General features: G+C 39.1%; 1 protein-coding gene across 15 annotated transcripts in view; it reads left to right on the top strand.

The window, feature by feature from the left end:
* TBC1D23 (TBC1 domain family member 23) overlaps positions 1 to 3,830 on the top strand; it is a 64,093-nt gene extending 60,263 nt beyond the window's left edge. For all 15 annotated transcript variants that reach the window (XR_012431733.1, XR_012431732.1, XM_074033615.1 and 12 more), the window contains one exon: positions 2,173 to 3,830. Coding sequence is in view for 13 of the 15 variants with exons in the window: in XM_074033615.1 (XP_073889716.1) it covers positions 2,173 to 2,254 (82 nt within the window). In the remaining 2 variants the exon portion in view is untranslated. The remainder of the gene's footprint in view (positions 1 to 2,172) is intronic.
* The last annotated feature ends 8,308 nt before the right edge of the window (positions 3,831 to 12,138 follow it).

The raw sequence follows: 12,138 nt of genomic DNA, 5'->3' as shown, positions 1-12,138 counted from the left end.
CATTGTGGTCACTAACAGTTCACAGACTGGCCCAAGGGCTGTGGACCACACTGATATTGATACTAAACCATTTTTAAATCTATAGATAAAAATATGAAGCCCAGAGGAGTTGAATGACTTCTCAGATCCTGACACTTAGTTTGTGACAGATCCAAATATAGCCTTTCTGACTCCTGATTTGTGGTTTATTCCACCTTGCATCAGTTCAAGTTGTTCCCCTCCTGAAATTTAGGATTACACTTCTTGTTTACAGGAGTGCTTGGATAAAGAGTAAGCTTAAGGTCATATCGGAGCACTTTTAAATAATCAACTTCAATTGGAAGGGGAAATTACTCAGTTTCTTTGATCTTGTACTGACAGGTAGCAAACATCATGAATCTGTACTGTTTTATGTACTTTGTTAAAAGAAAATAATACCCGATTTGTAAAAACAATCACTTTGTTGCTTTATGTAAGAATAAATATTTACATAGTGATATTTTCAATTAATAGAAATATAAAGAATATTTCATTCTAATTCTCTGTTAACACATTGATGAGTATCATCTCAGATTTTTTTAATGCATATGTTATTTCTTTATTAAAAACTAGATAAATGTGATACAGGCTTGTTTTTGTGTTCTGATTTTTTAAGAAAACAGTATAGTGTGATATATTTACATTTTAATAAATATAAATTATTATTTTTTTTTTTGAGACAGAGTCTCTCTCTGTCGCTCAGGCTGGAGTGCAGTGGTGCGATCTTGGCTCACTGCAAGCTCTGCCTCCCGGGTTCATGCCATTCTTTCTGCCTCAGCCTCCCAAGTAGCGGGGACTATAGGCGCCCACCACCACACCTGGCTAATTTTTTGTATTTTTAGTAGAGGCAGGGTTTCACCGTGTTAGCCAGGATGGTCTCGATCGACTGACCTTGTGATATACCCGCCTCGGCCTCCAAAAGTGCTGGGATTACAGGCGTGAGCCACCGCGCCCAGCCCAATAAATATAAATTCTTAATTTTTTAATGGTAGATATTCTGTTATAAGGATTTCTCAGGAGATTGATTTAACAAGCCTCATGTTGATTGGCATTTACATTATTTCATATGTTTCACTATTAATCTTCTAGTGGGCCTTTAAAAAAATGTATATTTACATAGTTGTCCAATTCATCTTCTCAGGATAAATTCCTGCAAGTAGATTCAGTGGGTCTCTGAGGTATACACATTTTAATATCTACTGATAAATTAATTTTAACCAAAGGATATTTGAATTATGACTTTGTCATGCATAGTAAAAGTTGAGAATTATGTTTTAAAGGCTTTCCCATAAATTTTGCTAAATAAATTGAAGTTTATTATATATAGATCAACATCTTTTTTTTAATTCAGAGTTGTGGCAGATAGTCTTAATAGTGGAAGATAAAGTAACTAGATTCTCCCTCTGCCTTTCTTCATTGATATTTATGGTTTCTATTCTGCCTTGCATATGTAACACTTACAGATGATTTATACAGTGGAATTGTTAGGTTTTACAGAAAATGCTGTGGAAAAAAAAACAAAAAAACAAAAAAAAACACTATTTTTATTCTCCAAGAAAATGGACATTTAATCTATAGTGTCGATATTTTGTAATAGTTATCATATGTCTTTGTCTTTTTTAAATATTTCAGACCTTACAACACCATTTTATTATGTACATAACCCTCTGTAAAGTTTGGATAACTACACCTATTTTTTATGTAGGAATCTGTTTTGGTGAACTTAAATTACTTGCTTAAAGTCAAACTATTAAGTGTTGGAATTGTCATTGTCTTTGGAATTGGATACCAACAATTTGTATGTGATTTCTGTAGCTAATTGAAGGTACATCTGTATTGGGGAGTGGAATATTACATTTTTTATCTTGTGTTTTATCTAGCTATTACCTATATTTAATAATGGCTCAAAGAATTTTAGCTTTACACTGTATGAAAAATGACACTGCCTTTGCATTTAGGTTTTCTCTCTTTCAAAATAAGCTTTGGATTATGTTCAAATAAGCTATGGGAGTACATAGGAGGCATTTCTGCTGGCTTTGTGGGTTAGGGAAAGCTTCCCATTGGAGGCGACCTATCAGCTGAGTCTTGAAGGGAAAGCACTGTATTAATATATATATGTGTATATATATATATGTATTTTTTCCCTCCCCTTAGGTATTTGATTCCAAATGCAGGGGATGCTACTAAAGCCATAAAACAGCAGATCATGAAAGTTTTGGATGCTTTGGAAAGTTAATATAAAAGAAAATTATATAAAAAGAAATTAAGACAACCAAGAGAAACATGGACATATACTTCCTGGTGAATACTAACTGGAGACCTTTCATTTGCTCATGGGGCTGCTTAAATAGCAGGTCTAAGAAAGCATAAATTATTATAATCAATCTGTGGACAGTAAACTTTTTAAAAGTGTTTCTTTTGCATTTTGGTTTTATAAAATGATGTATTATAAAGGTCAGTTATTAAATTACTTTGAAGTAACTGACCCTGTGCCCTTATGGACTAAGTAAGGATACAGAATGCAGTTCTGTTTTGAAGAGCTGTTTTAAGGGAACATGCATCACTTTCGGGTTCAAAAACAGCTGTACATGTACATATCTGCAGTGTCTTCACTGAAAATTAGAGATAGAATTAGTTGAGGAGACTTCCTTAATTGCTAGATTGTTTTACCCACTGAGCAATATCAGAAACTAAGAACATAAATAATTCATTCACTGTTTCTGTTCTTCTTAAGAAGAGTGAAATCTTTTTAATGGAATGGTTGAAGATTCCTGCCAACTCAAAATACAGTACAGCTAGTAAAATGTTGAAACATCATTTTCTAAATCACCTTTGCTCCATTAGCTAATTATTTGGACACTAAATGCTTCAAAGATAAGAAACTTCATCCTAACGATTTATAAAGAGCAGTTGAAAGCATTTAAATAAGTAGGTAGGCTGTTAAGATTAACATTTTGGGGACAGAATTGTGTCTGTAAAAATGTCGTTGGTTTTTATTACAAGTGGATTATTTGATTTATATTTTAAAACAAGTGTTTAAGCCACATTGATTTGTCCTCATTGAGGATTATGGTCTGTAACCACAGTAATATCCACTTACATAAATGCCAAATAATCAGAGAGCTTATAAAGTACAATTGTTTTTGTCATCATTTTCTGAATTTCTTTCTCTTCTTTTGGTTTTATCCTCTCATTGAAGTTCCAGTGGTTTGAATTTGTTTTTGGACACATTGTCTTAATGTACTGAAAATTGCTCTGCTGTGGTTTTGCAGAGTTCTTCATTTCATGTATAGTGGTCCATATTAGACACATTTGGTAAGAGAAATCCAGGAACACATTTAGGGCCACGGAATGATATTTTGTAAAATCCATTTGGGAAGTTGCAATACCCACAATCTGACGTGTCCTAAAATTTAATGGATTATCTCTAAGGGGTTGATGGGAGAAATATTTAGATGTACCTGGTTAACAGCCAGTCATTTTGATTTACTTATGGAAATCAAGTGAATAGAAGGCAACATAATTCAGGAAATCTTATTCTAATATCTAATAAAAACAGTTTGAGTGGTTGAAGACATCTGCATGAAATTGCACCTACGTGCATTACTTGGTATAACTCTCCCCTAAAACTGTTGTATTGCATTTTTTCCCTTTTCTTGGCACCCCTTTAGAAATGTGCTGAAGTCTCATTTTTCACCCATTTCAGCCATGGGACATTTTTCATAATATTATTGTAAAGATGTTTGTGTTAATGTTTATAAATTACAATTGTAAATAAATTAATACAGTTTGCTCAGAACTTTCTTCTTAAAGACACTGTCTCTCTCTTTCTTTTCCCTATTTGCAAATCTCTTAAGACCGCAAAATTAGAGAATTGAAGGCATTTAGTAAGTTACCTACTACCGTGAACTACACAGTTATAGGATTATTTATGACTATTAAACGAAAATACATTTCATTGAATGTTCTAGGCACTTGTGTAGCTCATCCTCCCTTCACTGGCCCACTGACCACAGAGCGGGGAATCACTCTGGGGTGGCCACCTCTCATGGGCTTTCATGATTGCACAGGTTGCGACTTTAGGAGGTTGTTATTTTTTGTATTTTCAAGAGAAGGAAACCAAGGCTCAAAGAAATTGAGTGAAAAGAGAAAGTATTCCTCTTATCTCCACACTCCCTGGAAATTATTTTTGTCTATGAAGGTATACAATTATTTCTCGTGTATAGGATTGATGCCATTTGCTCACCATTAATAAAACTTGGTCATTATGATAAATTTGTATTGACATACTCAGCCGTTTTTGTCACTGTGTTTCACACAGGACCTTTAACTCCTTAGCATGATACTCTGACATTAGACTAACCAGCTGTAACTTGGCAGTCCTAGTTAAAATTGATAGTTTGATGTGGGGGACCCCAACCCTGTAGGTTGAATGAGTAATGAATGTAGTATCTCAGTTTGAACATTAACATCTTGAACTTAACATACTTATTGAAGTATTCACATGCCTTAAAGTTCCCCCTTTTCAGTAGTTATTGGAATATCCACAGAGTTGTGCAACTCTAGTTCTAGAACATTTCGTCACCTCAGAAAAACAGAACAAATCTATACCTATTAATAGTCACTCTCCTTTCCTCTTCCCTCCAACCCTTACCAAGCACCATTTTACTTTCTGTCTCTGTGGATTCCGGACATTTCATTATAAAAGGAATCATACATTGCCAGCTTTTTTCACTTTTAATATACATATTTTGTTTTTCTAATTTTTAAATCACATCTAATTCTTCAAAACATATATATATATTTTTTTTTTTTTGGGTGGGGGGCGGTGAATGGAGTCCCAGTGTGGCGCCCAGGCTGGAGTGGAGTGGTAAGATCTCGGCTCACTGCAACCTCCACCTTCCCTGTTCAAGCAATTCTCCTGCCTCAGCCTCACGAGTAACTGGGACTACAGGTGTGTGCCACCACACCCGGCTAATTTTTGTATTTTTACCAGAGACAGGGTTTTGCCATGTTGGCCAGGCTGGTCTCGAACTTGTGACCTCAAGTGATCTGCCCGCCTCAGCCTCCCAAAGTGCTAGGATTACAGTCATGAGCCACCATGCCCAACCTCAAAACATAATATTTTAAAGCTTCATTTGCATTGTAGCATGTATCAGAATTTCATTTTTTGTGGCTGAATAGTATTTTATTGTATAGATATAACTCATTTATTCATCAGATGGTGGACATTTGGGTTTCTTCCACTTTTTGGCTTTTATGAATAATGCCCTGTGAACATTTGTGTACAAATTTTTGTGTTATACGTTTTCAGTTCTTTTGGATATTTACCTAGGAGTGGAATTACTGAGTTGTATGTTAATTCCATGTTTAACTTTTCGAGGAACTTCCAAACTATTCCACTTTACTTCCCCACTGGCAATATGAGTGATTTCTCCACTTGCTTGCCAATACTTGTTACTGTGTCTTGTTGATTATAGCGATCCCTAGAGTGGCCACTGGGTACACCCGCAAGTTCACTAACTGGGCAAGGAAAAACAGGTTGCCCATTTTTCATATCAGTGGAGTTTGATGGAAAGAGAGGCACATTTTTGGAGTTGTTATTATGTGTCAGAGACTGGAGAACATTGATTAAGGAAGCATTTTCATTTTCCTGATTGATGAGAAAAGAATTCAGCTATGGTCACTTACCCCTGCGAGAATGTTATGCAGAGTTTTATGTGGCATGCAGTGTGTTATGTAGTGCTTAATAGAAATATTTTTTTTACTGAGGACTTTTAAGGATCAAGGACTTAAATCTAAGATCTGAAATTATAAAAATTCTGGAAGATAACATCAGAAAAACCCTTCTAGACACTGGCTTAGGCAAGGATTTCATGACCAAGAACCCAAAAGCAAATGCAATAAAAACAAAGATAAATATTTGGGACTTAATTCAACTAAAGAGCTTTTTTCATGGCAAAAGGAACAATCAGCAGAGTAAACAACCCACAGAGTGGGAGAAAATCTTCACAATCTACACATCTGACAAAGGACTAATATCCAGAATCTACAGCAAACTCAAATTAGCAAGAAAAAAATCCCATCAAAAAGTGTGCCCATGGAATACTATGCAGCCATAAAAAAGGATGAGTTCATGTCCTTTGTAGGGACATGGATGAAGCTGGAAACCATCATTCTGAGCAAACTGTCACAAGGACAGAAAACCAAACACCGCATGTTCTCACAGGTGGGAATTGAACAGTTAGAACACTTGGACACAGGGTGGGGAACACACACTGGGGCCTGTCGTGGGGTGGGGTGAGGGGGAGCGATAGCAGGAGAAATACCTAATGTAAATGATGAGTTAATGGATGCAGCACACCAACATGGCACATGTATACATGTGTAACAAATCTGCACATTGTGCACATGTACCCTAGAATGTAATATAATATTAATATTTGGGCTCTTAAGTATAATAATAAAAAATTCAGGACATATAAAAAGTAAAATTGTGTTCTACCACAAAAGAAAGTGTGCTAAGGACATGAATAAACAATTCTCAAAAGAAGATATACAAATGGCCAAAAACATGAAAAAATGCTCAACATCACTAATGATTAGGGGAACGCAAATCAAAACCACAATGTGATACCATCTTACTCCTCCAAGAATGGCCATAATCAAAAAATTAAAAAATAATATATATTGGCATGGATGCTGTAAACAGGGAATGTGTCTATGCTGCTGGTGGGAATGTAAACTAGTACAACCACGGTGGAAAACTGGAGATTCCTTAAAGAATTAAAAGTAGAACTACCATTTGATTCAGCAATCCCACTGCTGGCTATCTCCCCAGAGGAAAAGAAGTCATTGGCTGGTCGTGGTGATTCACACCTGTAATCTCAGCACTTTGGGAGGCTGAGGCAGGTGGATCATCTGAGGTCAGGAGTTTGAGACCAGCCTGGCCAAAAAGGTGAAACCCTGTCTCTACTAAAAATGCAAAAATTAGTTGGGCATGGTGGTGGGCGCCTGTAATCCCAGCTATTTGAGAGGCTGAGGCAGGAGAATTGCTTGACCGCAGGAGGTGGAGGTTGCAGTGAGCTGAGATCACGCCATTGCGCTCCAGTCTGGGTGACAGAGCAAGATACCATCTCAAAAAAAAAAAGTCATTATAAGAAAAAGATAACTTGCACATGCATGTTTATAGCAACACAATTTGCAATTGCAAAAATATGGAACCAGCTCAAATGCCCATCAATCAACAAGTGGATATATATATATATATATATATATATATATATATGTATGTATATATATGATGGAATACTATTCAGTCATAAAAAGGAATGAATGAATGGCATTCGCAGAGACCTGGATAATATTGGAGACTATTATTCTAAGTGAAGTAACTCAGGAATGGAAAACCAAACATCATACGTTCTCGCTCATAAGTGGGAGCTAAGCTATGAGGATGCAAAGGCATAAGAATGAGACAATGGAATGTGGGGACTCGGGGAAAGAGTGGGAAGGGGGTGAGGGATAAAATACTACAAATTGGGTGCAGAATGTACTGCTCAGGTGATGGGTGTACCAAAATTTCACAAATCACCACCAAAGAATTTACTCATGTCACCAAAGACCACCTGTTCCCCAATAACCTATGGAAATAATTAAAATAAAATGAAAAAAAATAGACTCCCACAAATAATGGGCAGTGGTTTTGAGCAAAGTTTCAAAGGCAATTCAATTGAGAAAGGGTACTCTTTTCAACATATGGTGTTGGAACAACTAGATACCCACATACAAAGAAATTAACCTCACCCTTTATATCTCAAACCTTATACAAAAATTAACTCAATGGATCATACAGTTAAATGTGCAGTGTAAACCTATAAAACTAATAGAAAACAGGAGAAAATTTTCATGATTTTGGGTGAGGCCATAGTTGTTAGACATATGAAAAGCACAATCCATAAGAATGAATCACGTCTATAATCCCAGCACTTTGGGAGGCTGAGGTGGGCAGATCACGAGGTCAGGAGTTAAGAGACCAGCCTGGCCTGCATGGTGAAACCCCCTCTCTACTAAAAATACAAAAATTAGTCGAGTTTGGGGGTGTGCGCCTGTAATCCCAGCTACTCGGGAGGCTGAGGTAAGAGAATCGCTTGACTCCGGGAGGCAGAGGTGGCAGTGAGCCGAGATCGCGCCACTGCACTCCAGCCTGGGTGACAGAGCGAGACTCCATCTCAAAAAAAAAAAATTAATTAAAAATAAATTTAAAATTTTTGCTCTGCAAAAGACACTTAATAGAAGGGAAAGACAAGCTACATACTGGGGGAAAATACTGTACTTGCAAAACATACCAACAAAGGATTTGTGTTCAGAATATACAAAAATTTTCACTACAACAATAAAACAATGGGGAAAAGAAGCATTTCTTCAGAGAATCATGGGTGGCAAATAGGCATGTGAAAAGATCATCATTAGCTATTGGGGAAAAGTAAAAACCACAATGAGATGCTACTACACACCAGTTAGATTGGCTAAAATTAAAAACAAAAAATGACAATACCGAGTGCTGGTGAGGATATGGAGCAACTAGAACATTCATACATTGCTGGTGGGTGTACAAAGTGGTATAGACACTCTAGACAACAGTTTGGCAATTTCTTATAAAGAAACATACGTTTACTATACAACCCAGCAATCCCTCTCCTAGGTATTTACCCTAGGGAAATGAAGACTTAAACATCCACGTGGAAGAGTTCATGGTCATAACTGCTCTACTGTGCCACCTCTTTGCTGTTTGCTGTCCTGGAAACAGTAGGCCAGAGCTAGTGGCCTTCTCAGTACTTGCTTTTCTCTTCAGGTTGCCAGCTTTACTGCACAGGTACCTGTCTAACCCACGTGGGAATATTAAGTTGGTTTCCCAACATTAAGCAAGTTGTCCAAAGTTACATGGTGTGTCAGCACTGTTTTGAACTCAGGTCTCCTGATTTGCAGAGAACTGCATCAGAAATTTAAAAATTCTATGTATCTATGCATGTATGTGTATATTTAGATGCATACACACTATTTGACTCCTCGCTGTACACAGTTCTAACTCAATATGATAATTCCCAAGTTTGATCCTTTGCTTTCTGTAGTATCATACTCTTTCCTTCTCGGATTGCATCTACTCATAGATTTCTTCTCTTATTCTCTGCAAATGACTGCAGTTCTGATTTTCAGCCCCTAATTTCTGACTGCTGTTAGCATTTGCATATTGTGGTGTTACGAGGTATACACACACATACATACACACGTTTTCAAGCACAGTCCCTGACTCCTACAGCCCTGTTAAGTCTTTTGTTAGAATGCCAGGTGTGTTAGGCCTCAGGGGCAGGACCCAGGCAACAGAATCTCTCCGCCTCTCCTGCTCTCCTTTTCACCTGCCCCAAGGCAGGACTCTAATCTTGCAGACGCTGGGTCTTAAAACTCTCCTGAGAGCTCCTGCGCTATGCCTTGGAGGAAGGAATGCTGATGACATGAAGTTCCCATAGAAGCCCAAGAGAACTGGGGTTGGAGAGCTTCTGGATAGCTGACCACGTGGAGGTTCTGGAGGGTGGTGTGCCCAGGAGGGCCTGGAGGCTTTGTGCCCCTCCTCCCATACCTTGCCCTACACCTCTTCATCTGTAGCCTTTGCAACATCCTTTATAATAAACCAGGAAACATGTTTCCGTGAGTTCCGTGAGCTGCTCCAGCAAATCATTCAAACCCAGAGATGGGGTCATAGCAACCCCAACTTGAAAGTGGTTGTCAGAAGTTCTGGAGTCCAAGACATATGGCTGGTGCCTGGTGTGTCTTCCTCAGGTAGACGGTGTTGGAACTGAGGAGGAGGATACCCAGCTGGTGTCTGCTGCTTGGTGGTAGGGAGGAACCCCCTCACATTTGGTCACGGAATTCTTCCGTGTTGATGATTGCTGTGATAGTGATGTAAGAGCAGAGGAAAAACACGGAGAGTTTTCCTGGAACACATATCCACCTCTCTCCCAAAAACTGAGCTCATGTTCCCGCAGACTCAACTCATGCTATGAAGCGGCAGCTGGAGGAATGCTGACGGAAAGGAGAGACCAGTTAGGAAGTGCCTGTAGCAGTCTCCCCAAGGTGAGCAAGGCCTACCTGTGGATGGTGGTGGTGGGAACTGAAAGGAGGAATCAGGGACATTTCAGGAGAGTAAGAAGAGCCCTGTCCCTTACCAGAGGCGGGGAATGAAAGACTCGAAAGTCACTGAAGTGACTTAGATTTTCTTGGAGGGCTGGAAAGCAGGGAGAATTAGAAAACTGGGCATACATTGTGGTGCCTGTAAGTGCTGGGCGGAGAAGCTCTTGGAGGTGATACACTTAGCTTCACATAGTTGAGTTTGAACTGATGTTAACACATGTACATAGAGATGGTGGCAGCTGGAGATGTTGAAATAGGTCCTCTGGAGTAAAAATTAAAATCTGACTAGTAACAGCCTGGAAATGGTCATTAAGCCTGTGAGACATGGGTAGAAATGAGAATAGAGACTGAAAAGGACACCAGATTTTTAGCTGGGCTTTCAAGATCCATTTGGCCTGGTGGTTTTGGTTTTTGGCCTATTTTCATATGTCAGATGAACAGGAACATGGAGACAAGGCAGAGCTGCTGCAGAGAACGGACAGTGAGGGGAGTGGTGGCGGGCAGGACTGCACAAACTTCACCCTTCAGCCAGATTCTTCTTCCATTACCTCTAAATCCTTTTACATATAGGTGAGGAAAAGGTCCTGAGGGTGAGGTGATTTGCCCTAGGTCTTAACATCCCAGTGTCAGAGCCAGAACCAGAACCAGAACCCAGTGACTAGTTTTTCCATTATGCCCAGAAAGTTCTAAAGAAAGGTGTAAAAAACACACTTCCATTTAGCTTTTCCTTCTCTAGGAACACCCCTAGTGCCCAGAACACCCATAGTGCCCAAGTCAGCAGTTTCCCTGCATGTGACAGAGGGACAGTACCCATAGGCTTTTGGTCTTGAAGGCCTTCTCCTGGTCCTGCTTCTCTCTCTCTCTTTTTTTTTTTTTTTTTTTTTGAAATGGAGTCTCACTCTGTCGCCCAGACTGGAGTGCAGTGGCATGATCTCGGCTCACTGCAACCTCCGCCTCCCATGTTCAAGTGATTCTGCTGCCTCAGCCTCCTGAGTAGCTGGGATTACAGGCATGTGCCACCACGCCCAGCTAATCTTTGTATTTTTAGTAGAGACGGGGTTTCACCATGCTGGTCAGGCTGTTCTTGAACTCCTGACCTTGTGATCCACCTGCCTCGGCCTCCCGAAGTGCTGGGATTATAGGCGTGAGCCACTGCACTCAGCCTGGTCCTTCTCTAATGGCTCCTTCCCAGGCTCCACAGCCCCTTCTTCTTCCGCATGTGCCTTTCACACTCCGCTTGTGTGTTCTCATCCAAATTCAGAGCTTCCTCTCAGTTAAAACTGCTGAGGACTCCTAAGTCAATTTCCGGCCCAGACATCTTCTGAGCTTGAGGCTTTGGTCCAGTTGCCTACTGGGCATCTCCACCTGGATGCCACGGCTCATGCCTAAAAGGCCAGCACTTTGGGAAGCCAAAGTGGGAGGATCACTGGAGCCCAGGAGTTTGAGACCAGCCTGGGTAACATTGTAAGAATCCATTTCTAAAAAATTGAAATAATTTGCATTTTGAACAAGCACTTCAAATAACATGTCCAGCCAGGTTTAGGACCACTATTAGATACAATGTCATGCCAATAAAATTGGAAGTCTAGATGAATTTTTTTTTTCACAGGTTGTCCGTGACCAAAGGTTGACCCTGAAACCTCATAGGTTAATGAGCATAGCAGAAATTAAAAGGTTTTTAAAGGTCTTCCTGCTACAAAGCCAAGTCCAGATAGTCTCTTAAGCTGCAGAAAGACCATAACTGCTACATATTTCCCCCCAATTTTTTGTTATGAAAGCTTAAAATTTTAAACTTCTACAAAGTTTTAATCTAGTACCATGAACAGCTGTATCCTCCTCCTAGATTTAATAATTAACATTTTGCCATATCTGCTTTATCTTATGTATTTTCTTTTTGCTGATGATTTTCAAGTCAAACATTCTGACAGTTCA

Source organism: Macaca fascicularis, chromosome 2 (assembly GCF_037993035.2).
Source record: "Macaca fascicularis isolate 582-1 chromosome 2, T2T-MFA8v1.1".
In the NCBI taxonomy this organism is placed as follows: domain Eukaryota; kingdom Metazoa; phylum Chordata; class Mammalia; order Primates; family Cercopithecidae; genus Macaca; species Macaca fascicularis.
The sequence above is the reverse complement of the archived record's forward strand: the minus strand, read 5'-3'. Positions and strand labels throughout refer to the sequence as shown.